The sequence below is a fragment of the Myiozetetes cayanensis genome, unplaced genomic scaffold (genome assembly GCF_022539395.1).
Source record: "Myiozetetes cayanensis isolate MyiCay16 unplaced genomic scaffold, myiCay2020 scf7, whole genome shotgun sequence".
Taxonomy (NCBI): Eukaryota; Metazoa; Chordata; class Aves; order Passeriformes; family Tyrannidae; genus Myiozetetes; species Myiozetetes cayanensis.
Genome location: NW_026087964.1, coordinates 20,158,807 through 20,185,768, shown reverse-complemented (window position 1 = coordinate 20,185,768; position 26,962 = coordinate 20,158,807). Strand labels below are relative to the sequence as shown.

At 36.8% G+C, this 26,962-nt stretch overlaps 1 protein-coding gene across 2 annotated transcripts in view; it reads right to left on the bottom strand.

Annotated features, from left to right (window-relative positions):
- Positions 1 to 26,962, bottom strand: part of UBE2K (ubiquitin conjugating enzyme E2 K) — a 43,148-nt gene that overhangs the window by 6,935 nt on the left and 9,251 nt on the right. The window contains exons 2-5 of one of the 2 annotated variants that reach the window (XM_050337586.1): positions 19,316 to 19,409; positions 14,036 to 14,094; positions 11,493 to 11,575; positions 3,281 to 3,380 (exon numbers count right to left, since the gene is read on the bottom strand). In XM_050337586.1, the coding sequence (XP_050193543.1) occupies positions 3,281 to 3,380; positions 11,493 to 11,575; positions 14,036 to 14,094; positions 19,316 to 19,409 (336 nt within the window). The remainder of the gene's footprint in view (positions 1 to 3,280; positions 3,381 to 11,492; positions 11,576 to 14,035; positions 14,095 to 19,315; positions 19,410 to 26,962) is intronic. The other variant, XM_050337587.1, reaches the window with a different exon arrangement.

Genomic DNA, 26,962 nt, shown 5'->3' with positions numbered 1-26,962 from the left:
TAGAGGTGAGGATTACACACAGAGTAAACCCATCCAAGCATTTGATACAATGAGTTTGCCTTCAGGTTAAATGATGCACTCTGGGTATTTCACGTGTACAACCAGGTACTGCTCTCAACTGCAGTGATCAAAAGTAAAGGATCTATATTTAGCACAGCTACTGAAAATTTATATTCAGTGTGGCAAAGCACAAATTATCCCTATGTTAACAATCTCCTGAACATGGGTACTGCTTACTACTCTAATGCATTTCTCTGATCACTTAAAAATACATCTGGTTTTATGCACTGAAAGTAGGTCTGCAGTTTTTAGTCAGGACTAACATTCTACTACCAAGCTTCTTCCCAAGAATAAGGATTTGGATCACACAGGTGACAAAAGAAGGACTGAAAAACAGGTGAGCAAAACCAGGGAGCTGCAACTCTTCAGGCAAGCTATTATTTACCAGAAAAAAATCAAGCCAGCCTGTATGTTATTTTGCACCAATCTTGTGACTAACAAGTTTCCTAACAGACAACTAAACGGACCATATCACAGAGAACTTTCTCCATGTGCCAAGAACTCAAAACCCAAGAAAGTGAGTCATCTGTCATAAACTGTACTCAGAAAAGTTAAATGAGTTAAATGAGTTTCCTATTTTAGCAACCTTTGTATGCAATATCAAGTTTTTGTCTTAAAAGAACTCTTCCTTGAAATCATCACTTGAAAAAAAAAAAAAAAAAGGTAGCCCCATCTTAGATATTTAATAAATTTTAGCTAAAGAATAAGACAAGATAATAGGAAATATATTCTTCAAATATTTAGATGCATTTTAAGGACAGAAACATGGCTGACTATAATTCTTAAGCATTTCATTCTTATATGAAAATGTCCTTAAATCTATAAAGCATGGTCCAATGCTGTGCATTTCATTTTGCCTCTCCTACAGAAACACACGAACTACACCACTCTGTGTGCCTCCTTTAGTTCTGATCCACATGATGTAATTTGGATATTTACTATCTGGTTATTAATGGCATTAAAACAAACACGGGAGGCAATCTGTTGTTGGAAATAACTCACTATTATAAATACAATGGTCCATAATAAATTTCTTTTGTGGAAATGGCTAGAAAAGAGGAAGGATTAAGTTAAGCATCAGTAGCATCATGAAGTACTATATTTTTCTGCTCTTAAGGGATCTTCCCCCAATTAATTTTTTTTAAAAAAATTTTTGAGAACACTGCCAAACCTAGAAAGCAACTAGCTGAAGTGCAAGGGATTAGTCATAACTGCATTTTATTCAGAACTAGCTTTCAGTGTGCTATTAATAGAATTCCTTTACTCAGGTATCTATAAATAATCTAGCTTCTCACTGAATTGAGGAAAGCCTAAAGGCAACTTTTGCTGATGTCTCTGTATCAGGAATCTGAGGCAGTTAATGTTGCTGCACTGAAAAAAACCCAGCAGCTAGTTGAGGTAGTTTTGACAGCAGACAGCTGGTGTCTGAAAATGCTGCTGTTATTCAAGCAGTCCTTCCTGGGATTCAGCTCAAGAGCTTGCAGAATGGTGCCATTTACCTGGACAACACATCGTTTAGTAAATTAACTTAATGAGTGTAGAGGATAATTATTTCCTTGTGAATTTTTGTTTTGGGAAAAGCAATCAACCTCAAAGCAAGAGACCCCAACACCAAATAAAACACATGAAGGAAGTGGGAGTTTACTACCACACCTCTCAAAACCATTATAATCACTTTCTCATTACATCACATGCCTCTAACTCAAGGCCAAACCCCAATGTAGTTTTCGTGCAGGTATTTGCAGGAACAGGATAAACTGAATTCTCCCCACATCAGCCATGCCACAGTCCCACTGGACACATCCCCACAAGCAGCTGAGGGGCAGGAAAACTGCTCTTTGGAAACTACAAAGTTTCATGAAGTTTTTTGCCTGAGAAAATATTCTTTCCAGCTCAAGTGCTTCTACAAGACTGTTAGGATTCCCACACAAAAGCCTACCATCAGGGCCAGAACAGGAAACACTGTTTTGTTCTTTAAAACAAAAAAAAAAAAAAAAAAAGTGTTTTTGTTTAATGAAGAGAGGGTGTGACAGCAAGGGCACACATCTGGCAAGAAAAGCCACTACAGGGACATGCCTGGTGGCCTTGCTGGCCTTGGCAACACTTCTCCCTGGGCAGAGTAATTCAGCCTGACAGAACCATTCAGGGACATTTGATGAGAGCAGCCTTAGTGCAGAACCACACAAATAAGCTTTCTGTACCTACTACTGAGCACAGTGCTAGCAAACAACTCTCCCCCACCCAGCAGTGCAGTGGGCTACCTCTGATCTCCGTGTTTCCCTTCCAACCCTGACAGATCTGAGAAACTGCCTATTTTTACAGGTAAGGAGGGCACACTTAGTCACCCTATCCCAGTGGGTCCTGATTTACAGAGATGTAGATGAGATAGAAGGTTCTCCAGCATCACCTTGCTTTGTTCCTCAGTTCCTGCAATACACCCTTACTGCCAGTCAGTGGGAAGCGAGGCTGCCTCTCTCCCCAGAGTAAAAAGGAAACCTCACACATACCCGGGGCTTTGTTGAGCATCGTCAGACTATGAAGCTATGGAATGACTTTCTATCTTTCATCTACACTTTAAACAGAACCATGCCAGTCCTGGTATGGCATAACATCCAACTGATATTTTATTTATTGGTATTGTAAGTTATCACTACTGACTGAAAACTAGTAAGTCCTGTTGATTATACAATTTTACTGATACCAATCCAAACAGTGATTAAAACAGTTATCCCAAGTTACCCCAAGGCACTATTCATAAAATTTTGACATTAAAAAATACAGTGCTCAACAAATGAATATTAATCTGGAAGAGGAACTACCTACCAAGTTAAATCCAATGAACACCATCAAGTTAAAAAACTCCTTTTAAACCAACACAGTATTGCTTTTCTTATACTGGAAGTGTTAGATTTTAAAAGGTGAGTTATCCTGGAATTCATTTTACTATGCTTTTATCTCCTGACATTTCTCACAAGGTGATATAAATAAGGGATAAAGCTAACACAATAAAACTCCTGACACTGTAAAGTAACCGCTACTTACTCTGGAGTCCAAAGAGTAAAGAGCACAAAACACTGTAGCAATAGCAACTCACACTTACTATATGGTTATTTTCCAATAAACTGTTTAAAATCTTTATCTCCCATAAGGTTTGGGGCCTAACCTGAGTCAGCAAAGGTTACAGAAATGTCACAAAATTACGGTTAACTGATTATCTTACCTGGTTTGCCACTACTGCATCTTGTGGATCATCTGGTTCTGCAGCTGCCAACAATGCTTGCAGTGATAACAACACTGTTCTTAGAGTCATTGCTGCCGCCCTAAAATTGAAAATTCAAAAAATATTTTACCAAATCATATGCCTGCACTCATCTTTGTGGCTGTAGCAGTATCATAGAAGATATGAGTTCATGTACAGCTTGTAAGTCCAAGAATCATAATTTTAAACTGCTGCAGCTTATAGTTATTAGAATACCGTTGTCTCTCTATATTTAAATAGGGTTTTAAATGTGGCCTTTCCTATTAAGAATGCTTTCTTGAGCTTTTGGAAAGCAGGGTCCTTGACACGGACATTTCGCCAAGCCCACTTAAGGTAATTCATTTAATCTGAGACACAAATCCCAGCACCCAAGCGGCCTGTGCCGCGCTGCCCCCCTGCCCGTACCCGCACCTCGCTCCTGCCGCGGGCTGAGCCGCCAGCCCGGGATGCTCCCTCTGCCGGCACTCCCCGTGCAGGAGCACTGACCTACATTTTAGATACTTGCAACAGGTAAGGAATTCTATGCATTAGAGCTCTTTTGCACTGCACCAGTTTTAACGAGACATTTTTCAATACAATTTAACAATTAGCATAGTTTTAAGTCAGAACTGCTAAGATTTTAGGTTCTCATAATTTACCTTCATCCCCAAGTGTATTTAGAATAAGAGACGTCAGTAATTTAGTAAGGGAACACCAAGTTTGATCACAGAAGTCAATAAACCCTCAAAGTAATCGTATGAAAGTTTTACACACTGTAAGTCTGGAAAGTTTTGACATTTATACAGTTAATTAGATTTTGATCATAAATACCATCTCTGATCTACCATTTCAGCTGGCATACACTGGAAACCAAATAAGCACCCCACAGAACTGTGAAACCGTATTTCAACTGATTTCAAGAGTTAACTGGACTCTTAATTGTGGTAGCAAAGGCACTGACAGATGTTCAAACCAAAACACCAAACTGCTTACTCTGCTTAAGAACTAGTAGCAAGGTGAGTAGGGAAAATGTGACATCTTAGATTTGAGCGAAGTGGTTATGGCACCTGAATGCCAGAGGAAAGTTGTGAAACACAGGCATCCAATTTCTTACAGACAAACTTAAATTTCTGATCAAGAGAAAACAGTTTCTTCTTTTCAGAAGACTGAAAGTAAATGTAGAGAATCTGTTAGAGTAGGTGGGGGACAGTTTGACGCGAGGGTCCAGCTACAAAGCAAAACAGTGTGCAAGTCTATTTCCAGGCTCCAATTCCAGAAATTTATGTATTTTCCAGTAGTGAGTCACTGTACTGAGGTACTAGGGCAGCACATATTGATGCACAGAGAAGAGGTGCTGGTAAAATGTCAGAGGTACATTTGTGATACCCAAATATTTTGTTCCTAGATGCTTACATTAACAGCTTTCTTGCTATGTCATTAACCATTCAAACACGGCATTCTTCCCTAATTGTTTCTAATTCTGTAAGATTTTTCCCAGTAACTTATTTTTTAGCTCGATAATTATCTCTGAGCTTTCACAGTGCAGTATTCTACATCAAAACACAAGTGAGAAACATCCCAAATGATAGATTTTAATTAGCACATACTGTCTCATTCCAACTGCTGTATCAGCTTGAAGTCCCTCAAGCTGAATTTTGTAGACTTAAATCTTAAAAAAACCCTCATGCTTTTAGATCTCAATTCTGACAAATCACAAAACCTTCACAATATATAATTCTCCTTTTCCCAATCTATTCCTTAGTAACTAAACTTTTTTTCCTCAGAATTTCAGATTCCCTTCTAGTTAAATTTAAGTATTTCAGGTTCCAAGATGAGTGATTCCTCCAAGGCAAACAATGTTTCTTTAAATCAGAAACAAAGCTTGGAATTAACTGGTGAGATTATATTTAATCAGATAAAGAACACCAAGTTACTGAAACATGTCCTCAGTTGCATGAGCCTAGCTAGTCTAGAGTACAAACCGTCTCCTTTGTCCACACCTAAATCACACACACCAAGACCTCAGTGAAAGAGCAGAGAAATATTTTTGCTTTACATGTACCTTTGCTATTTTACTCTTATAGTTTCCTGTGGTTTGTGATCTCTACTAGTTTATACTATCTTGAAATTGATCTATTTATTGTATGCACTGACAACAATTCACAGTCTTATCTGCTTCTATTAATGTAATGCAACATGTTTACTATTCCAGCCTTCAAGTGCCACTAAGTCTTTCAGGCCTTACTGTGCTCAAATGGACTTAACCACTTTTATTTTCATACAGTGAATTTCAGGAACCATCACATCCACCACACATGCTACAAAACCTAAAGTCTTTTTTCCCACGTAAGTAATTTTATTATGCTATTTAGTGTAGTTTTAAAGACAGACTTAACATGAAATAGCTATCAACTGTAACTAATACTGTAGTTACTTTCTCCAAAAAAAATTGTCCTTTGCAGAAATCCTTCTACTTTAGAGACATCTGAAAATGTAGAGAAAATGACATAAAAAGGGTTGCAGCCTCTTGTGCCACTTTTACATGCAATTTACTTTCATTTACTTTCCAGGAGTGTAAAATATACTTTGGGGAGCAGGTGGCATCACTAAGAACCAAAAGTGCCATGGACACCTAGAACACAAGTTCTGAGCTGGCTCCAGCTGTCTCTGGCTTTTAAGACTGCCAGGCCCTTTCAGTCTCTGTTCATCTGTTATGCTTGTAGATTTTTATACAAAGCATACTAGGACTTGATCTGACATTCCAATTTCAAGATAAGTAATTAAAATAAACAACTCATTCAGTTGGATACGCAGATGGTTATATGTTCAGGGAACTCAAACTTTAAAATAGTAAGTTTCAGACAAGACTGGTTTAGCTACACATGTAAAAAGGTTTAAAAATGTAGCTCACAACTTATTTTCAAGCCTCATGTCTCAAAACAGCTTTCACATCTCACGCATAATAAGACAGTTTTCATTGGAAGCAAACGTTGAAAGAAGAAGTGTTCTTAAATCATACAAGAAAACCTTGTTACAGCTTCAGTTGCTCTTTGTATTTAACAAAAAAAGAAATTAAAGCTTGTCAGTAATGGCAAAGCAACACTGACATATTTCGTGTAACTACCATATAACCATCTAAAATCTTCTACCTTTAGGACACCAATTAGCTTTCCTGATCAAAGAAAGTAAAAAAGGTTTGTTATTTTCTACATAGCTTAGTCTTGATTTTTCAGACATAAATTAAGATTCCCAGAAGGAACTGAACAGACTGCTAAAAATAGATTCTCATTTCCTATGTACTTAAAAGGCTCCTCTTCCTTCCCATTACCTTCTTTTGGGGTAATTCAGTGAATGGAGATGACTGCCCAGAACTATATTTACAGACACTAGTGAGGCAGGACCTTTTTCTGATCACCCAAACCCAAAAATAATCTCCATCACCAGTTCTGGAAGAAAATCTAGGCTGATAAGTGGCACAAAACTAAAGATCCCAATACACACACACACAACCCCCATGTGACATCTTCACAAGCTAGAGAAGAATTTCAGGGGGAAAAAAAAAAGCTGTATTCCCTTAAAACAAACTTCCAGTGGAAAGATAAAGGTCCTCTGAATTTTCCAATGCACTTCAAAGGTTTATTTATCCAGAACAGAACCCTGAAAAAAAATTAGATATTTCCAACTCTCCCTACATTTGAAGTTTACTTCCAAGTGTGGATGTTTGTGCAACATCTCACAGGGGTCAAGCAATACCCTTTGGTAACAAGCTAACTGCAAGCTTGGTATTTTCCTTCAGTTTTTCCCCTTCTCCTTGCCAAGGGCAAGGTTTTGTATTGTTCCTGATAGACTTCTGTCTGATCTGTTCTTAACTGGAGCCTCACAAGTTTCTTGGAAACTGTATTTCAGTGCTTCACCATGCTGGATATTCTGCACACTGAGATGGCATTCCAACCTTCCACTGTACGTCGTATCTGCTTAGACCAACATTCATGTTACTTTACTCTGGACTTTTCCTATGGTTCCCATCTTTCCTGTACTACAACTCTCTAAGTGGGTACACTACTGCAATGGAAGCCTAACCAATCATCAGTAACAAGCAGCCACCTTATATCATGAGTTTTACAGGTAAAAAACCCTCCTATTTGCCTTGGACATGACATTACATTGCCTTTGTGTCATGACATTACTGGTTCCTGTTTTCTCCTGAAGTTTACAATAATCCTTGACTCCCACTCCCATCCCAAAATGTTGCTTAGCTATTATGGGAGTTTGCAGATTTGCCATCTACAAAATTGGAGGAAAGGACAAGATCATCTACCAGGGAGCTGCAGAGAGCTCACCACAGAGGAGCACTGTCCCTCCCTTTAAAAGCCTCAACTCTGGACATCCAAATCAAAAGCCAGGCTTTCTATCGGCATTGCATTTGCTAAACTGCAAGCGAAACCTGAAGTGAATCGGAACAAAGAAAGCTGATATGTATTTTATTCACTTACAGTTTTTTCCTCTTTTTTTAGGTAATATCTGAGGGCATTTCCATTAAAAAAGAGCACCTCTAGTTTGGGTGAATATAGTGATAACATTAGGAGGCACAGCAAGCCAACTGTGCCCAGCATGCCCGAGGAAAGAACTCTCTTACCTTTTGATGAGCTGAGAGAGTCCTAAGAGGATTATGAAACACTAGCAGGTTTTATTTTTCTTCTTCATTTTTAAAGGCTAAGTAATTTTCCATTTAGAAAGTTTTTACTTATGTTCTTTACATTCCTCTGTGGAAACAATCTCTCTCATGACTGAGAGGTAACCCAGCAGAACAGGAATAGCTGCAGCCAGCAGACTGCTGCTCTGCTCTGTCAAGCTATAACCAAGCTAAAGGGAACAATTTTTTTCTAAATCATCTGCAGTATTTATTCCATTTGTGAAATAACTAAGCTTGTTAATCCAGCAGAAAATCTCTGGGACCTTGTACCAAAGGCTTATGGAATCTGGAAGGAAATGAATAAGGCCTTTGAGTGGCAGCCCATTGCATACTGACAGCACAAATACAAGACTGGACGCCCATGAGAGAAAATAAAAAAAAGAGAATAACAGAAGGGCTCTGACATAGCACAGAGGGGAAAAACAGGTTGCTTGCTGAAGAGTTCCCTCAAACAACGTTAATATTCTCTGCATTTTTCCTCAAAGCTTTAAGGAGGTTCAGTGTTCCTCAAACACCCTGAACAAAACCTAGCAGTTTCAGATGCCCAGGAAGATAATTACTACAAGCTGGCTGCTGCTTATTTTTCTATTAAAATTGTATTACCTCTTATAATGATTTCTGCATCTCAACTAAAACTGAAGGGTGAATCCTCCAGTAGAGCCACTATGAAAAAAATATTATTATTCATTTTCATTTTTATTTTGATTGTCAAAACCACAAAAGCCAAGAGGTTTTTTTTGTAGCCATACACACAGCCACAACACATTCACTTAATTACCACTGCTCAAGGGATTTATGCAGAACAGCTTTCAAGTAATTTAGTTCTCGGGTGTCAATGAACAGTACTAGATATGTTATATATTTAGGAACAAAACTTTGAGACAGAGCAGTAGCCTGGAAGATAGATATAGGCCACAGTAAGTGAAACTGCATACAAAAATTATGTTGGATAAGCATAAACAGTACTGCTTTTACAAAATCATTTTAATTCTACCAGCAAAGAGTAGATACAGTAGTAGTTTCTTTGCAGACAAACTGGCCTAACAGGTACTTAAAAATCTAAACACGATGAAAATCCACAGCTGCAGAGAATTTCAGCATCAAGCAAACAATGTGGAGAATAAACTTCATTAAACTCATTAAAAATAATTTAAAGACATTAGTTTGCAAACTGATAAAACCTCCTGCCAATACACAGAATATCATCTCAACTATGCTCATTAGAATACGAAATAATTATCATGGGATGGGTGAGTAGGTAAGGACTTTTTTAAACTATAGAAAAACATTAAAATCTTTGTATTTATATTCAGCATCTATAAATTAATATTTTATCAGCTTATTAACTCTTTCAGAAATTCGGCCCATAAACCAAAACTCTCCAGTCCTTTAACAGCCACTGACCTCACTGAAAAGCAGAGATATGCACCGGAATTTGAGACTTACATTTAAACTCAGCAACAAGAGGAGCATTATTCAGTTAAGAGTATTACAAATCAATGAAGTGGCAATTCAGAAACAGATCTCATTGCTAAAAGATTTCACAGGAGAAACTGTGGAACTAAATATATTTTCTAGAACACAGTCACCAGAATATTTCAGAATTGCATTTGTCCCGTTTACCTTTGAATACCTGGTGAAATCCATTAAATATTAGATTATTAAGTTTGGGGGGGGGAGTTTGCTTAGATTTTTTGGTTGTTTGATTCCTAATGAAGGTATTTTATTCATGCCATTTTTCAACCTAGACATGCAGAAAATATAAATATGGTGACATGTGTTGGTCACCTCCCTCCCTGGGCCAACTACATTAAGAATAATATTAAAAGAATAATTTGATTACAGTACATAGAAAGCCTCACCCCTTATAACCACCAAGTTCTATGAAATTTTTCCTTCAGTGCTTCCAAATGAAGATAGTGTTTTAAAGGAAGAGCTTAAAACTATATAACTGGCAGAATATTGGTGCTCCTCATGCCAGCCGATTTAAATACACAGAAGGTAAGTTCTTATTCCAATACTCCTATTTTGTATACATCTTGGTGAGGGAAGATATTAATGTTTTTTTCATCAGGTAGAAAGAAGACACAGATTAAGTTATCTGTGTTGACAAAACTTTCAAATATTACAAGAACAAAGGTCAAATCACCTCTCCTGTTCTTCCTTTTCAAATCTCAATGGTTTTGATTAAGAAACCAAAAGCACATAAAACTGTACTTGCACAGTTAAAGAGTCATTCATCTCCAGTAAAATTACAGGGTGTTAAGACAATTAAATGCAAAGTGTACTGGTTTTACTGATAAGAAAAATGATACCATGTACCATGGCATGTATGTTGAAAGATTCCACTGCTGAAAGAACATCAAGTGCTCCAAGACAGTAAAAAACCACAACATGCCGTTCTACAAATGAGAAAGTCAACAGTTTATGATTATTCTGATGTCATTTCAGTAGCTGACACTGTCCTGTGCCAGATGATTTGTACACTGGATGCATCACCTGCAAGACCTCAACTCATGAGTTCTGCTCTGAAGTTTCTGTTTCAAATTCAAATATCTGCTTAGCCAACAGAAGTCTTCACAAACTTACGGACTTTACAAGCATTTGAAGTTTGTATGGATTAGTTACTGATATGATGTGCTAGGAAATTACAGTCCTATTCTTCTGAGGTAGACATGGAGGAAAACACCTAACACAAATAACATCATCTTGGTTATCATTCTATCATACAACTGGTGCATATGATCTTCAAACCACAGGAAATGTATTACTTTGGAAAACAAACAAACAAGGAGTGCAGCTGTTAGTTTGGACACTTACAAGTCTATTTCACAGATTCTGGCTATTAAAGTTTTTTTCGTAGCATTAAGTGATCAAAGTCAGCAACTGATCAGAAACTAAACGGCAAATGGTTTACAGAGGTGCAAATCTTCTATATTATCAGTGATAACTGAGAGACAGAATCAGCACAGTCAGCCTCTTCTACCTTTCCTACTGTTGACCTGCTACCTTTTATAATCCCATACTCACTTCATACCTAATTTTTGTTCCATCAGAACTAAGTTTTATTTGGAAACAGAAGTCAAGAATCAGAATGAGGATAAGCACTTGGTGTTTTTCTGCCTACACCTCAGAAGGCTGAAAGGACAAAATTCAAGAGGCAATAGGTAGCATTTGTTAATGGAAAAGAACTAAGTCAATAAGAAAATTAACTTCTACAAAGACATCCAAAATGTCAAAAATAAAACATTAATCCTAGTGCAAAAATGTTTGAAAGAACTCTCTGTGTACATAGGATCTACTTGGTGCTTTCCAAAATGATCACATAATCATTTCATTTGCATACTTGCACCTTAGAACACTATACTGAAATACTGTATGCCTTAAGGACATCTCAATTTATAATTGTGAAACAAAGTGAAAAGCAGCATGAACTGCTGCCTCCTAGTCAGGGCACCAGGGCACATGATTTTGCACATTTAAATCCATATGGAATCTTACCATTGATCTTTCAGAATATCCAAACAAATGGCCCCAGTGACTGAGCTAATATTAGGATGCCATATTTTGGTGATAAACCGCACCTAAAAAAACAAGACAATTTCAAAAAGAAAAAAAATGTTATTAAATGCAGTATACTAAGGAAGCATTTTAAATCCACCATTTAAAATAATATTATAAAGAAATACTAACTTAGAAAATGTGAAGATAAAAAACCAAACTAAGACGTGATACTGCTTATTTCATGAGGCTTCAAGTTTGTAAGGCTGTTTCTTAGAGCTTTGCTTTACTCAAAACAGACTACTGCCCATTCCAGCACACCAAACTCACCCCTGTTTTCCCACACACTGTCATGTGTGCACACCCCTTCCATCCCACAAAGTCACTAGAAATATCCTCCAGCAGTACCAGTGTTTTGAGAAAAGCAGATGGTCAAATATGCTTAAAACTTCCAACATTATTACAAGCAGACTTTCTAGATTTCACAAAGTGAAACAAGTCCCTGAACTCTTAACATAGGAACTGGACCTCACTGTTCAGCTATTTGTTGGTAGCTACAGAGGTATCACAAAAATTTCCTTGGTGGATGCTACTACTTCTACAGCCATTCAGTCTCGTTACCTATGTGCAGAATAACTTGACTAGATTACATATTTTTCTTTCCTGTTGAAGGGATCTGGTCATAGCATTCACTCATTGATCATGTCCATAGTTTTACACTAATGTGTATTCATGTTCACCAAGCATGAATAAAATCCAGGTTTTGGTTGGTTCGTTGGTTTCTTAAGACACTGAGAAAAGGTAAAACCAGCATTTACTCTTGAAGGTCTTGGAACCCAAAGCTGTTCTCTGAAAGGATACACATGCCTTGGGAAATTCCCTCCTTCACATTCTTCAAACCCCTGATTCCAGGTTGCACTTTAACTGCCTTCTAATGACTTTGACCTGTCCGTGTTTCTCATCTCTACTTCCTCACCCCAAACTCCTGACAAACATTTTATGTATATAGCACATATCTTTCAACTTTTGCCCCTCACCTGCAAGCAAATCAGTGAAAAGAACATGTTATCTGTCAGGCACTACAGCATAAGACTTAACATACAGGGCTATATAAAATCAGTGCAACGCTGGTGTATAAATAGGCAAGATCATTCTTTTGCCAGTTCTGCTTTCCAGGACAGAAATAAGTGATCATGTCAGCTGAGCCACTTATTAACTACCTCAACTCTCTAAATCACTTGCAAAATGTAAAAGCAATGTAAATATTGGGTAATTTCTCACAGTGAATGACAGCTAACAATGGCTGTCAAAGCACATACTGAACAAGCTAAAGAAATCTTTCAGATGAAAGGCAGGGCAAAAATGCCTCCAATTCAAGACTCCAGAATAAGCAGTACTATGGTACAGTGCACAGAGTTTTTAACAGCTGCCTATGAACTCCGGAAATGGAGACCACTAAGCCCTAAAGCAGCAATTAAATCACGGTCCATAGACTCATCTTTCAGTGCCTGCGACCCGTTTTAGCTCTGCTCATTTTATATTCACACTAGAATACATGCAGATGAAAGAGCTGAGACCTATAGACATTTCATTAAGACTTTTTGTGTATTTGCTCCAGCCTCAAGGAAGTAATTTGAAGGACCTGTGAGCTACTGGCACCTCTCCTCTTCCTCCTCTTCCCCAGCTCCTTCCCAGTGTTACATATCAGGATGAAAATAATCAGGATCTAGGATATGTTCTTAGTTCAAAGACATCTTTCAGACAAACAGAAAACCTATCAAGAGGTTGAGTTGGACAACTTAGGAGTCTACTGATTAATAAGAAGCCACTGAAGAGAGGACTAAATCAGGGCACATGAACGTACAGGTGCAGCTGCACATGGCTGGGGAGAACGCGATTCAGGGTAGAATCACACATCTGAAGTTTCAAAAAGATAGGGGAAAGTTAAAAGGCCAATAAGTTGTGGAAAATGTACGAGTGACTTTACCACAGCCATTTCTTGTCTCTCATCAATGTGCACATTTTATCCATTCCTTCGACAGAGTTGCAGTAAGACCCATTACATTTCTCCGCTGGTTTTTCAAGACACTCAACTCTACACCTCACTATTCAATTATTACCAGAAACTTGGTAGGTTACATTCAAGACATTTAAGTATCACTTAGGGAGCCCAAGAAGCTAAAAAAATCAATTTATTCACCAATGCTGAAGGGGACAGAAGACAGCTGTACTCTCTACATCATGTAAACTATCTGAAAACTGTATTTATCCTGCCAAAAAGATATTACATTAGGATAAATAATAAGGCACAAGTTTCTCCCTTTCTCCCTAGAATTTTGTCAGTTTGAACTGCAAATCAAAATAATCAGAGTGTACTTCTGATTTGATACAGCTATGCCTCCTGCATTAGCTCCACCTAAAGACAAGAATGCCTGTCTAGAGGAAAAAAAAAAAAAAAAGGAAGACTACACACAGAAGCAAGTAAATAAGAACACTCAAACTTGCTAGCCAAATTATATTATCCAAAAATGTGTCTGCAGTACCTTAGGGGGATTAAACGGATATGTTTCTGGAATTTTTATCTCTAGCTGATACCTTCCACCTGCAAAAGACAAGAACAAGTTAGAAATTAAACACAAGAACGTTACTCAAGCTCAGTCTTTCATGACAATAAAGCTTATACTTCTAAATGAACAGGTTTTCAAGTAATTCCAATTTACCCAGAAGTGTTAGTTAGAAGATATATTTAAATTTTGTATCATTCATAAATAAATATGCACAAAGTCAATCTAATGAAGTTGTATTTGCAAATCAGAATCTATACTTCTTAAGTATATTTAATGTGCACATACTCATTTCCAACCTTGTCATTTCCATGCTTGATTTTAGTAGAATATACCAAAACATGAATCAAACATCCTCCAAACAGATAAAACAATAGGAAAACAAAACAGGAACATTTAGGCTGAACATGGGATATTATACTATTTTGACTCTTCTGATACCCCATGTCAATAAATTTTCTTTAAATTACACAACCGAAATTACTACGTCATTTTAAACTTTCTGGAACTCAAGTACATTCAAATAAGTCTGTAAGAAAAGCTCTCACACTTTGCAGAAAAAGAAAATGAGGCACCAATGTAACTTTCATTGTGTTCTACATTACTGCTTGAAGCAGTTACTTCCATTCCAATTCTGCAAACACTTTAGCACAGCAGTACTCAGAATATACTCTGCAGGACTACAGCATGCAATAAATGAGCTCAGCAGACAGAACTCCCTCCTACTGCCCCGTTTTAAACATTTCTGCTTTTCTGTCCCTGTTACGTATGTCTCTTTCAATTACAGTTCTGCTGACATTCAAGCTCACTGTCAATACTTATGTCTTCTGGAGCAACCTCAAACTATCTCTGCCTGCCCAGTGAAGGCCATTTGCCAGGCAGTAGTTCAATGATAAAAAGAACAGGGTATAACAAAACATACACACTAATCTGAACCTTTAGTTTTTATAAAAACTGAAAGCATTTCTCCTCATTTGCATTTTTTTCCTCATCCCGTGGTTGCTCTTTCTGGAAGAAACCTTTTCCCTCCCTCAGTATACTTTGTTACAATTTATAAATTTCCTTGTATTAAAGCTGAAGTATCTGCAATCTATTTTCTTTGAGATTTCAAGAGTGATTTACTCTGCAAATCAATTCATACAAAACCAGCTCTCAAGTAGTCACAATACAAGCAGCATGATACACATACAGGGGAAAAACCCTCAAAGCAATACTCTCAAGAGTTATAGTCTATGGCATCGTTTTATCTGTGCCAAAAATGCACATTAGTAGCTACTAACACCTCTCACTTTCAAAATGTGTTTCAGTCTAATACACTCCTCCTGAAACTGGTTAGTATCAGTTTGATATTTTACACTACTGTCTACAGCTGTTTATTCTCACTTAACACTACAATAACTTGAGACGTTTTAACAGAAAATGCAACAGAAGAAAGGCCAATAATTCCAGAATTATAATAGCCAATGTCTAAGTTGACAGCTTGTCTGCTTACAGGACAGCACGAGCACAACAGTTTTGAAGACACATACATCAACAGCAGACCTTAAGTAAGTTTGTTTTTCCCTTTCCTCTGAATTCAGCAGCAATTTTTTTCTAAGAAGCAAAACAATTACACTGTGCCTAGATTACAAAAATTCATCAATCCCTTTATGATTTTACTGCCACACCATTTTGTGAGGTAACATTAAATTAAATAAATTTAATAAATTAAATAAAAATTAGGTATTACCATTTCTTCTGCTTACCACAGACTATTACAGTCTAATAGGCTATTCAGCTACCAATAGTTTTCACTTGAAATGCACAAGTCCTAAAGATTTTTAAATGGCTGGACTAGTGAGCTGGTGGTATTATTTATACAGTATTGTTGTGCAATGAAGTTTGCAGTTTATATAATATAGGTTTGAAGACTTCAACTAAACATATCTGGATTTAATTTCCTTAATACTACATTTAAAATGCAAGTAACTTCTGCATGCCAATATTTTTGCAATTTTTTAAAAGGAGTATGCATATGTATGGTTTTTTGCAGCTATTTAATGCCTGAGATTGAATTAAACAGTAATGGCAGAATACTCCTTCTCTAAGCCTACTGGAGCAGGTCTCACAATAGAGTTAGAGCAATGTTTAGCTATTTTCCTTGAAGAAATACCCTATTATAAATTTTGCAGTTACTCTGGCTCACATGCAAGCTTTGCTTGAAATTCTTACCATTGTTACAAAGGCTTTAAAAACAAAAACAAAAAAACCCACCAAAACCCCAACCTATCTTTTGAGAAGCTCTTAAATCAAGTAAATCCCAGCAGCCAAAATCTAGGCTTAGTCTTTCAAAGGTCCTCTCTCCAAAGACGTATGTTTTAATGTGTGAGGTAAATGTGTTTCAATTAAAGTTATGTCTTGCAATATTCCCATGATTATCAATATGAGTTGACACTACTACCAGGAAAATAAAAGCTGTCAGTTTTGCCAATAATAGATGGAATTCTTCCCCTCAGTCATTCTTAACTGATGTCCCAACATCACCTATAACAGAATTTTGCAACAGCAGTTTGTTTTCAGACACCTCACCAATTATGGTCAACAACAAGCACTACTGTTCTCTCACTTCACAGTGGTTCTAGAAATCCCTCCTGTATCACAGAACTGTCTGACCTGAACTACTGCATTAATTAGTTCTTCTTCATAAAGCACTTCTTGCTGTGTCACTGTTCAGACTACAGATGACAAGAGATCAGCCTGTAATTATGCAGCATGCATTACTGCATTAGTCATAAAGTGTAGACTACACATACTGGCATGCCCTTCATAATTACATAAGGGAATAAATGCATATAACTATATTACAGAAATATTAACATTCCAAAGTAAATTACTCAAGTGTCAGGAAACACCAGAAACTGGGCTGGTGGTAACCTTCATTTTGCTCCTCGATATGCCCTCTAGATTAAAGTAAGCATACAATCACATTATGTTTCCATGAGATCCCTGCCATAATCAGAATACAAAATAAGTTTAGCTCCCCAAAAGGGACATTTACGATATCCCCATAATGAAATGTACTCAAAGGCATGTAAGTATGCATACATTAACAACCCTGTGCTAAACACGTACTGCTGAGTTTCATTAGCAGGATATGCTGAATATGTGAATACACAGTGCTTAGCTCTTGAAATTCTGGTCTACCTGAATCATCCAGCATCACACAGAACCCAGTTCTGCTAACAGCCATTTAAATCTTTTTCACCCTCTTCATGAACTGCTATATCCTTTTTCACCCCAGTGACAAATGAATACATCTTTCCTTTCAAATAACTCTCAAAATAATCTCCAGAAAAGGCCCATTTTATAAGCCAAAGCAATACTGACCTGAAGGGGGGGAAAAAAATGGCAAGCCATGCCATACCAGTTCACCTGAAAAGGATTCATTCTGCCTGAATAGAAAACAAACACCAAAATGCCCCAAAACAACACCCTTCTATCACCATTCAGATGTTTCCTCGTATCCAATTACTAAATTTTGCAATAACTTAACATCTGTATATAAGATTTGGTTTTACAAGACAAACCATATTGTTGCAAAACAGCAATTATACTAAATCCTAAAGAATGATTCACTTTCAAATAGGTCACCAGCACTACTCTGTATTTTAGGTGAACAGTATGGTTCTCGTTTTAAATTGAAGATCCATGTTACAAACAGAAGAAATTATCTTCTTTCCAGACATCTTCTGTCAACTATACATTGGCAGCTGATGAGATGAAGATACAGACACATGGGAAAAAGGAGGGAGAGGGGAAAACTGCCATTAGTTGCTACACTGCTGAGGAACTCTGGAAATCCATTTCTGCAGGGCAGTACCCCTACCATTACAGAGGCTTCTACTTTCCTCCTCTCTCCCTTCTAGGCTCATTTCCCTTTTCCTCATCTTCTGACATCTTCTACCCCTGCCCAATATTTTTCCATGGCAACTTCTGTTAGGTTGTTTCCTCGTTCTTTATCTGTCCTGGGCCCCAGAGGGAGAGGAGGGGTGGGTGGCACTGGGAAGGCTCTCCCTGTGCTCAAGCCCAATGCTGCTGCACCAGCTCCCAGCCAGAGAAACAATCACAAGGGATGCTCTTCCTTAGGGAAGACATAACAACCAGATTTTCATCAGCAGTCACTACGCTTCTGAGTGCATACACATCCATACCTACGAAAAAAATTTCAGGTATTTTCACCACCTGAAAAGAATTTACTTGTCAAAACAATGATAAACAGCACGTTTCTGGTCCCAGGAGAATACTGAAGTCCCACTCCTAAAGGCATGGAGGAACTAGAGCAATTGAAAAACTTGGAAAACTGTTTTAAATTCCAACAAAACAATGTATATGCCTGTAACATTCCTTTCAACTTTTTTTGTTGAAAGTTCAAATTCAAATCAAAGTAGATACCTGGCATGGCCTATCTGAGTAAAACGAGATTTTAAAGCTTTCCAAAAGTTTAAGGATTTTTACTTTATTTTTTACTTATCCTCAAGGAACTTTAAATAGAAGGTGTGTCTCCATATATATTCTACACAAAGTTGACAAGTACCAGCACCATTGAGTAATTCTGTGTCCCTGAAGAGGCATGCTGTATTAGCTCCTGTTAAAGCTCCTTTATGGAAGTTACCTTGCTTTTCATAGGCTGCAAGAGGTGCACAATTACTGATACCAGCTTTAATAAACAAGGAAGTCAATAAGGTAATTTTTGAAGACAGCTAAAGAGATGAAGTTCTACTATAGTCCCCCACTTCAGTATAAATTAAGTATTGGGGCCCACGGATGCCCAAGATTAATCCCAAATTTAACTTGCAATGGCATCTCTGCTTGAGATAGGCAAAATGCAACATTTATGAATGATCACCACATCATGGAAATACATGTACAGTCTGAAGCTCAGTTTCTGGATGCTTGATGGTTAAGAAGCTTAAACTGCCGAGACAGTAAACAATCAACTAAAAGGCAGAATTATACCAATTACACTGCACGGCTTATACCTGTAAATTAATCTTTGATATAGAATAGCCTATCCTACTGTTGAACAGATCTCTCTTCAGGCAACACAGAAGCTGAACTAAAATACTTTTAGAGCTTAAAATCTGGTTTTTTTAAAAATGTCAGACTATTTTGAAACGTATATCTCTATATTTTATGCTGTAAATTAATTTTACAAACAAAGCATCTCAAGACACATGATTTGAAGGGTACAATAATTGCATACACAAAAGCATTACTTGCCTTCATATGGTGTATCCGGAGGTCCTGCTATTTCTCCTCTTAATTCTGTAAAATTTTCATCTACAAGATCTACTTTAATTTGATTTTTGCTGGTCTTAAAAATAAACAGAGAAACAAAGAATCATAAGTAAGCATTTGACATACAAATTTCCCCCAAAATATGGTATTTAAAAATTTCAGCAGTTTAAAATAAGTAAGCATTTAAAAATATAGTAACCTAAAGTTAATAGCTATCTTCTAGCTAAAATTTTACTTCATTAAAAGCAGGCTAATTGTGAAGCATTGCCATATTATTTTTACTGTCACTAAAATATGCAAAGCAATCCAACAATATCTCAAATTATATGTTTAAGTTGACTACATTTTAAAAAGACCATGATCTTTCAAATCAGCTATTCTACATATCTTAAATTTAAATTGACCAAATCACACATTAGGTTTTTTTCTTGTTTAGACCCATTTAATTAGTAAGAGACATGTTTGTCACTTTCAGTTGAACATGGAAAGACTTCCCCAGATGGAGTGGTATTTTTAACAATACAATGATCTAAACAGAATAGTGTAGTCTTGCTTAAGATCATGTTTATCTTTAATATTTAGGCGTAAGATACAATGTATTTATACACTTGAATTTCATTTTCACCTCCTCAACATTTTCACACCCCGTATCAACTTGCCTACAAAATAAAAACACTGTACTTTGATATTGAAGAAAACATATGTTTTCCAGAAATGGATCCTCAGAAGTGTTCAGCCAGAGCTACTCATTCCACTGAATTTGCTTTCCAGGTCCAGAGAGTAGTGTTAGTGATATTCATACAAATCTTCCAGCCAGTATGTTTTTTGGAGGGATTGCAAAGAAAATCTCCTTCTAGAAAGATGTACCACCAAGTTTTTAGAGATAAGTAATTACAGATTTTTCCATTCTGCTACTTCTGCATACTGTGCTCACTGACTCCAATACAGATTTCCTGAATCCTGTGTTATTTTTCAAGAACTCTTCGCATCTTCCCAGATCTTTTAAAATTGTTCCAACTTGTTCTACACCAAAAAGCCCTGTGCAGCTGTGCTTCTCTTCGCCCTCAGAGTAAACCTGGTTGCTGACAGCTATTGGAGAGAAGTTAAGTCAGAGAAAGCTGACGGCTGCCATCAGCTGATTCTTGGATCTATCACAGATGTGAAGCATTAAGGATGCAGAACTCACTGGACAACAGCTGGGAAATTACCTCTTTCCTTCCTGCAAGTATGCTATAGATTCAGCTCCCCCCAAACAAACAGAGTGCTCTTCTGACCAGATATGCTCACAGACAGAGAGAAAAATCAAAGATTAGGTAAAAACTTCACTACGTAAAAAATCCTAATTAAAGGCTTCACTAAATTAATCCAGTGGTGAATTGGGAGCTTTTAACATCTGTAGTTACATACATTTGTCTTTAGAACTTGGGTAAAACCCCTTCAACCCACACAAATGAGGCAGCACCTGCAGACCTCTCCAACAGCCAGAACTGTAACAAACCTACTCTCTGAATCCAAACTCACATGGCATATGCTTCTTGCAAGCTTTCCAACATCCCTTTTAATTTTTTTTTGCTCTCACTATTCCAACTGGCAGCTCATTCCACCACCTCACCATTTTTGAAAACTTTATAGTAAAGTTACAATCTATTTAGGCCCACTTGTGACGGCATTGTTTCCCAGCTTCAACAAATTTCTTTGTATCTCTACTATTTATTCCCCTTGTAAAATATGTTATTTACTCTGATTTTTCAGCCTTAAGTTTACTCTAAACAAGCTGATATTTTAATCTCAGACTGATTTTTTAAAATTTCTCCACTCTACGCCCCTGATCACCTAACCAGCCCTCCATAAACTGAGACGAAGCCTCAGAATCTGTGCCACGAGCACTCTGTTGAACTCACTGAAAATACATCACAACCAGCATAACCCAGGAAAGACTGAATCCGCCTTTTTACGTGGCAGCATGACACGAGGCTCAGATCAAGTAACAAGAGTCCCAGCAAGGACTCCTGCGTAGGTTTTTGTCCTCTCCAGTGGCTGCACTGTGCTCTCACACAGGTACTGCCCCGTGCATGACCACTCACAAAGCAGCACATTGGTTTAAATAACCAATACAGTTAATAAGTCACCAAAACTATCTGTGTGGGTACTGCAGTCACTTTATCTTCTACAGAGGTTCTGCTGCTCCCCCTCTGCCAACCAGTAAGCTGTCAACATCACCTGGCAAGCTCCACTGACAGCAGGAGTTCTTGTGCTTTGCAAATAACTTTCCATTTCGAGGACTGTGGCAATAGCGAATGGGATGAATTTCAATGACACAATCTATGGTTAATCCATGCTGCAGTTTGCTTCATTTTCTATTATAACTCCGTTTTTCCTCAGCAGCTACACTGTTGTAGCAGCCTAGATATTCGCCTTCATATTCAATTTCAATTAGTACCACACTAGCTGTTTTTCACAACAAATCCTTCCCAACTCAATAGATTTGTTAAAAATCAATCAAACACACCCCCTATTGCTAAACTCAATTTCTTTCAAGAGTCAGTGATCCTGGTTCCCCCCTTTGAGGTGACTGCTTTTATAACTTCAGCTGTAGCAGTCTCCATATCTTTATTTCCTTCAACAGAACCTTAAGGAAAAACAGTAGGCTACATTACACTGTTCCAGTGCAAGAATTAATTTCGTTTTGCATTCATACTTCAATGCTACCATGCCCTCCATATAATACATTCATTTTTTTATTTACATAGCTGAAGATCCTTTTTTCATGCTATTCTGATACTTTTCAATGTCCAGCTCAGCTTGACCTTGACAATTATTGCTTTATCCTTCATCCCTGGAGAAACAGAACCAAAGTAGTTGTTAATCAAATTAAATCTGGAGTATTTTCCTATAATATTTCCCTTTAACGAGGATCACGTAGAATAAAATTACTTAATTTTAACGCAGTTCTACAAAATAAATCCCTGGCCTCCACACCTACCAACAGCAGAGTTCTTTAAAAGTTCTCTGACACCAATGATCTTAGCAAAGAATTTATGAATCAACTTGTGATCTCACATCCCAAGTTGATTTTCCAGAAGCAGTTCTACAAAGACTTCATTATACTTTCATAACAAGTCTAAAACAGTATTATCTCCTGTTAATTCAGTAACAATTTAGTGACTAAATCCCTTGCTAGCAATTCCTGAAATATTAGCCATGCTATTACTAACAGCATTTATTTCCACAATGTCAAAGTTAAATTCTGTAACAACACCCAAACATCCATCAGCAAAATCCTTTTCTAGAAATCTACAAGTCTGACACTATTAGAACTTCCCATCACCAGACCTGAAAATTATTTTGATCAAGACTGACCAAAAGAAAAAAACAAACACCAAAGCGACCCCAAACAAAAGAAAAAAACTCCCAACACACAGGGAAAGGAGCATTGATGCAACATATTATATAATGCATGATGCCATTCCCTCATTTTTTTCCTTCATATTCTAGATGGATTATGCCTACCCTTTTTTCTTTTTAAATGCATCCCCTACTTCACACTAAGGTTCTAGTCAAAAGATTTGTCGTCATGTAGACCAACCCAACTGCTGAGATTCTTTCTGCACTGCTACAGGTAGTCATGCTTAACCAATTTTATTCTGCCTTGTGGAAACTAAACCCAAGCACAGAGATTAAACTAAAACAACGATGCAGACAACCTGAGGAAGATTCAGATGACAACATTTTCATCCATTACAAAAGCCTTATCTCTAAAAAGAAACTCGAAGGAATCACAATCCTTCACGAAGCATCACTCTGTGAGCATCTTCAAAAGTTTGGACACTCAATCACATTTACCACAGTAGCCACTGATCAATAATATTTTGACTTGTCTTCACCTGCCTCCTTTAAAAAAAAAAATCCAGAATTATAGTGCAGTTTTATATTTGAGTATCTTCCTAATGCAGAACACACAACTCACAACTCACTCCAGCAGAGACTTTAAAGAGTATGTTCTGCCACAGACTTGTCTACAAGCCTTAACAAGGAGCCCCCCATTCGAGGGCCTGTCTTCTTTCTGCAGTTAATGCCAACCTTTTTCCTGAGCCTTCCATACCACCTCTTTCTCTGTTCTCCAACCTGCCTTTAAAAACCTAAAAAATTAAAAAAATGTTATTCATGGCCTATTTTCCTCTACTTGTCCATTACCTCTACTCTTAAAAATCCAGTTTTCCTTCATATGAGATAAAAGACAAAACCATTACATATCAACACCACAGGAGCAAATTAAGATATTTAAAACTGCATTGTTCTAAATTTTTATTTCCCCACATGCAAAATACTATTTACTATATTTATTAAAAGCAAAAGAAAATTCTATATTCAGAGTTTGATCTTGAGATAAGTCTACTTCTTGAAGATTGCAGGTAGAGGAAGCTACTTTTTTTAGAAGCAGGAATTACAATTGCATCAGAATTCTTTATGCTTTCTAAAAAAGCCTCCAAATTCTGCAGTTATTTTGATAAAAAGACTACCAGAGAGTTAACCTCAAGTAATCAGCATAAAAATGCCTATTGTCAGAGCTGGCAATGTACAGATAGATACTGCTAGGTTTAACTAAAAATGAAGGAATAAGAAGTTTTTAATTTTTTTTTAATTACAAGGTCAGTAGTTTTGACATCTATGTGGAACCCTCTTGAGTGGAAAGAAACAAAAAAAAACAAACCCAAACCCCAAATAAATCCCTCACATTTCCATGTCAGCCATGGCTACCAAACATTAGAAACTTAATACTGGATGATGATGACAAACAAAATAGTTTTGACTGAGGTCGTCCTAGAATCAACCAGCTCTACTTACTCCTCCATGACAACACCTTAACATTAGATCTTTAATTCTTGTACAATGAAATTACTCTAAAGAAATGTAAATGCAAACATACTATGTTTTCAACTACTGGGGTCAAACAAAAAAAGGAAAAAACCCTATGTTTATTAGCAATATTAGTAACTTCAGTTCACACTAGTTAAGAATAATAAAGTAGAGTCAAACGGAATTATTATTTGCATGTTCTAAGCCAATCTATCTCACCTTACATATTCAGACACCATGTGTAAAATTCATATCAAATGTCTTTGGATATAAAGGCCAAGATGGTAAATAAGGATTTACAAAAACAAAAAACAACACACACACAAAACCACCTTAAACCGAATTATATTTGAAATTTTAAACTCAGTGGTTAGTTTTGAATTACTGTGTACAAAAGAAACCAAACACAAAATCATGAAACCATGCCACTCCATACAGCAGTCTGTGATTTCAGTGGGCCTATAACATGATTTTGCTCCATCTCAAAAGGAACAAACTCTGTACTGGGTTAACTACTTCTATTTTCTGTTAATTTACTTGGTTTTTAAAGAAAAGAACTCATACAAAACTCTAGAAACATATGTATGTATGTATGAATATATATGAATAAAACAAAACAAAACCAGACCAGAAAAAACCTAACCTGAAAAGACACATATGTAAGTGATAAATTATGGATAGAGATAAACAAGTCTAATTGCAATAAATGCAGCTAAGTATTAAAACTCTCTAATAATTTAGGGTTTTAAAACCAGCAGCTTACACATTAAGGAAGAGTTTTAAGAAAGTAATAAAAATGTTAAAGAATGCACATGCCAAAATTTCAGCAAGGATTAAGGAAAAAATTTGAAAAATTTCTCTAGAATTTTCTCAACCAAGGACAAAGTCCACTCGCTAGTGAAGGAGGGTGTGCATTTAAAACAAAACATTTTCTATCACTGATTGTTTCCCCAGTCACAGCAACAAAATAAAATAACTTCTTTATCTTTCAGGATAGGATTTTTAAATTACTGTTTGATTCTTCTACAAGGTAAATGGGCAATAACCACTTTTTAATCTACCTAAAATCTAGTAAAAATTTAGTTACTTCTTTAATACACACACAACATATGAAAATGAAGTACTTTTGAACATCTAAACATTTTATACTGACATTATAAGGTTCAATATTTAACAGGACAATTTAAGTAAGAAATCCTTCACCATAGGCTGAGGCCATGCTAGCAACATTAACTTATGGTAACTACATATACAGTAACTACAAATTACTAGTGTCTTATAAAACTCTTCTTATCCTCCTCCCTATTTTATATTCTACCACAACAGTCTTACTCTGCACCAAAATCTGGCATGAACATATCTCAAGAGACTTACAGAAAAAGATCACCTGATTGACTATGACAATGAAATCCACAATGCTATTTTAGCAGAAGGTTGCAAGTACTCTGAGTCAATATGTGTTGAGCACAAGACTCCAATCTTTCAGTAGCAGCTCACTCCATTAAACAATTATTTAAATTAATAACTTAAAAAATAAAACCAAGTTCATCCTCATTTCTCAATGCCTTGTAAATCTGTGGATAAATATTCAGAGGAATTTTGGTTTGCAGTAACTGCCCCATTATTTTCTTATGCTCTTTTGCTAGGGTTCCATGACCTTTCTCAACTCAGTCCTAAATGATTCGGCTCTCCTCTCTTCACTGATGTGCCAGACAGGAACATTCCTAACAAAAGCTCACCTCTTAAACTGCCCTCTAAGAAGTCAACTACCAGCCTCTCCTCTCATCTCCTCGGGCATCACTTCTTTTCAAATCAAGTTTGCCTTTTTAACCCCTTTGCTACCGCAGAGTAGCTCAGAGTAAGTACATTGCATCCCCTTGTTCACTCTTTTCCATGAAATGGGAAAACAGCCAAAAGGCAGAAGGCATCACTCAACAAGGAAGCAAAGTGCAGCACACTGTCCTGCAGCAGAATAGCAACTTCAACTTTAAAAAAAAAGTTTTATATTTCTGCTGCTGCCCTCCTCAAAGAGCTATCAAAGCAGAGGGAGTAGATCAATACTTCCAAAATGTTCCTTCACACTCACTCCAGCGTAAAAGCCAGAATAGAGTGCACGTCAGTGCATCTCCAGAGCCTGAGGTTGTTATTATTAAGAGAAGCAAAAATGTCACACAATTACCACAGGGCTATGAAGTCTATGAGCTGCACTATCAGCTGAGATCAGCAGATCACATTTGCATTCTCAGAGAGAGGTCCTGCTGACCTTCAAAGCACAGAGCAATGCTACGCTGAAACAATCCAACGTTGGGGCAGGGCAAGGAGAAGAGACGAAACACTTCTATCTAAAGCACACTGAAGAGCAATGTTCCTAGATAAGAAAAGGTCAATACCAAGAAACCGATTTTGATTAAAATGCTCCCAAGTCCTTTGAACATACTAACAATTTCAGTCATGGAAGTTCTTCCTCATTTCACGCTCGATTTCATTCCACTGTATCGATATATATTTTCTAGAATTATGTCTGTTTCAGTAAAAGTGACATTATTTTTGCATACTATTTTTTTCATTTATTGATCAAAACACTATGTTACTAATAAGTAACTCGTATTTTAATGTATCTAAGGAGCTACAAGGATGAATACTGTGTGAGTTCTGTATTACTGGAAATTAGACAGTCTAGAATTTTCATATTTATCACAATTATTAAATCCATCTTGTTATCACATTTTATTAAATAATCTTATCAAGAGATTAAATCTGTACCAAATTTTA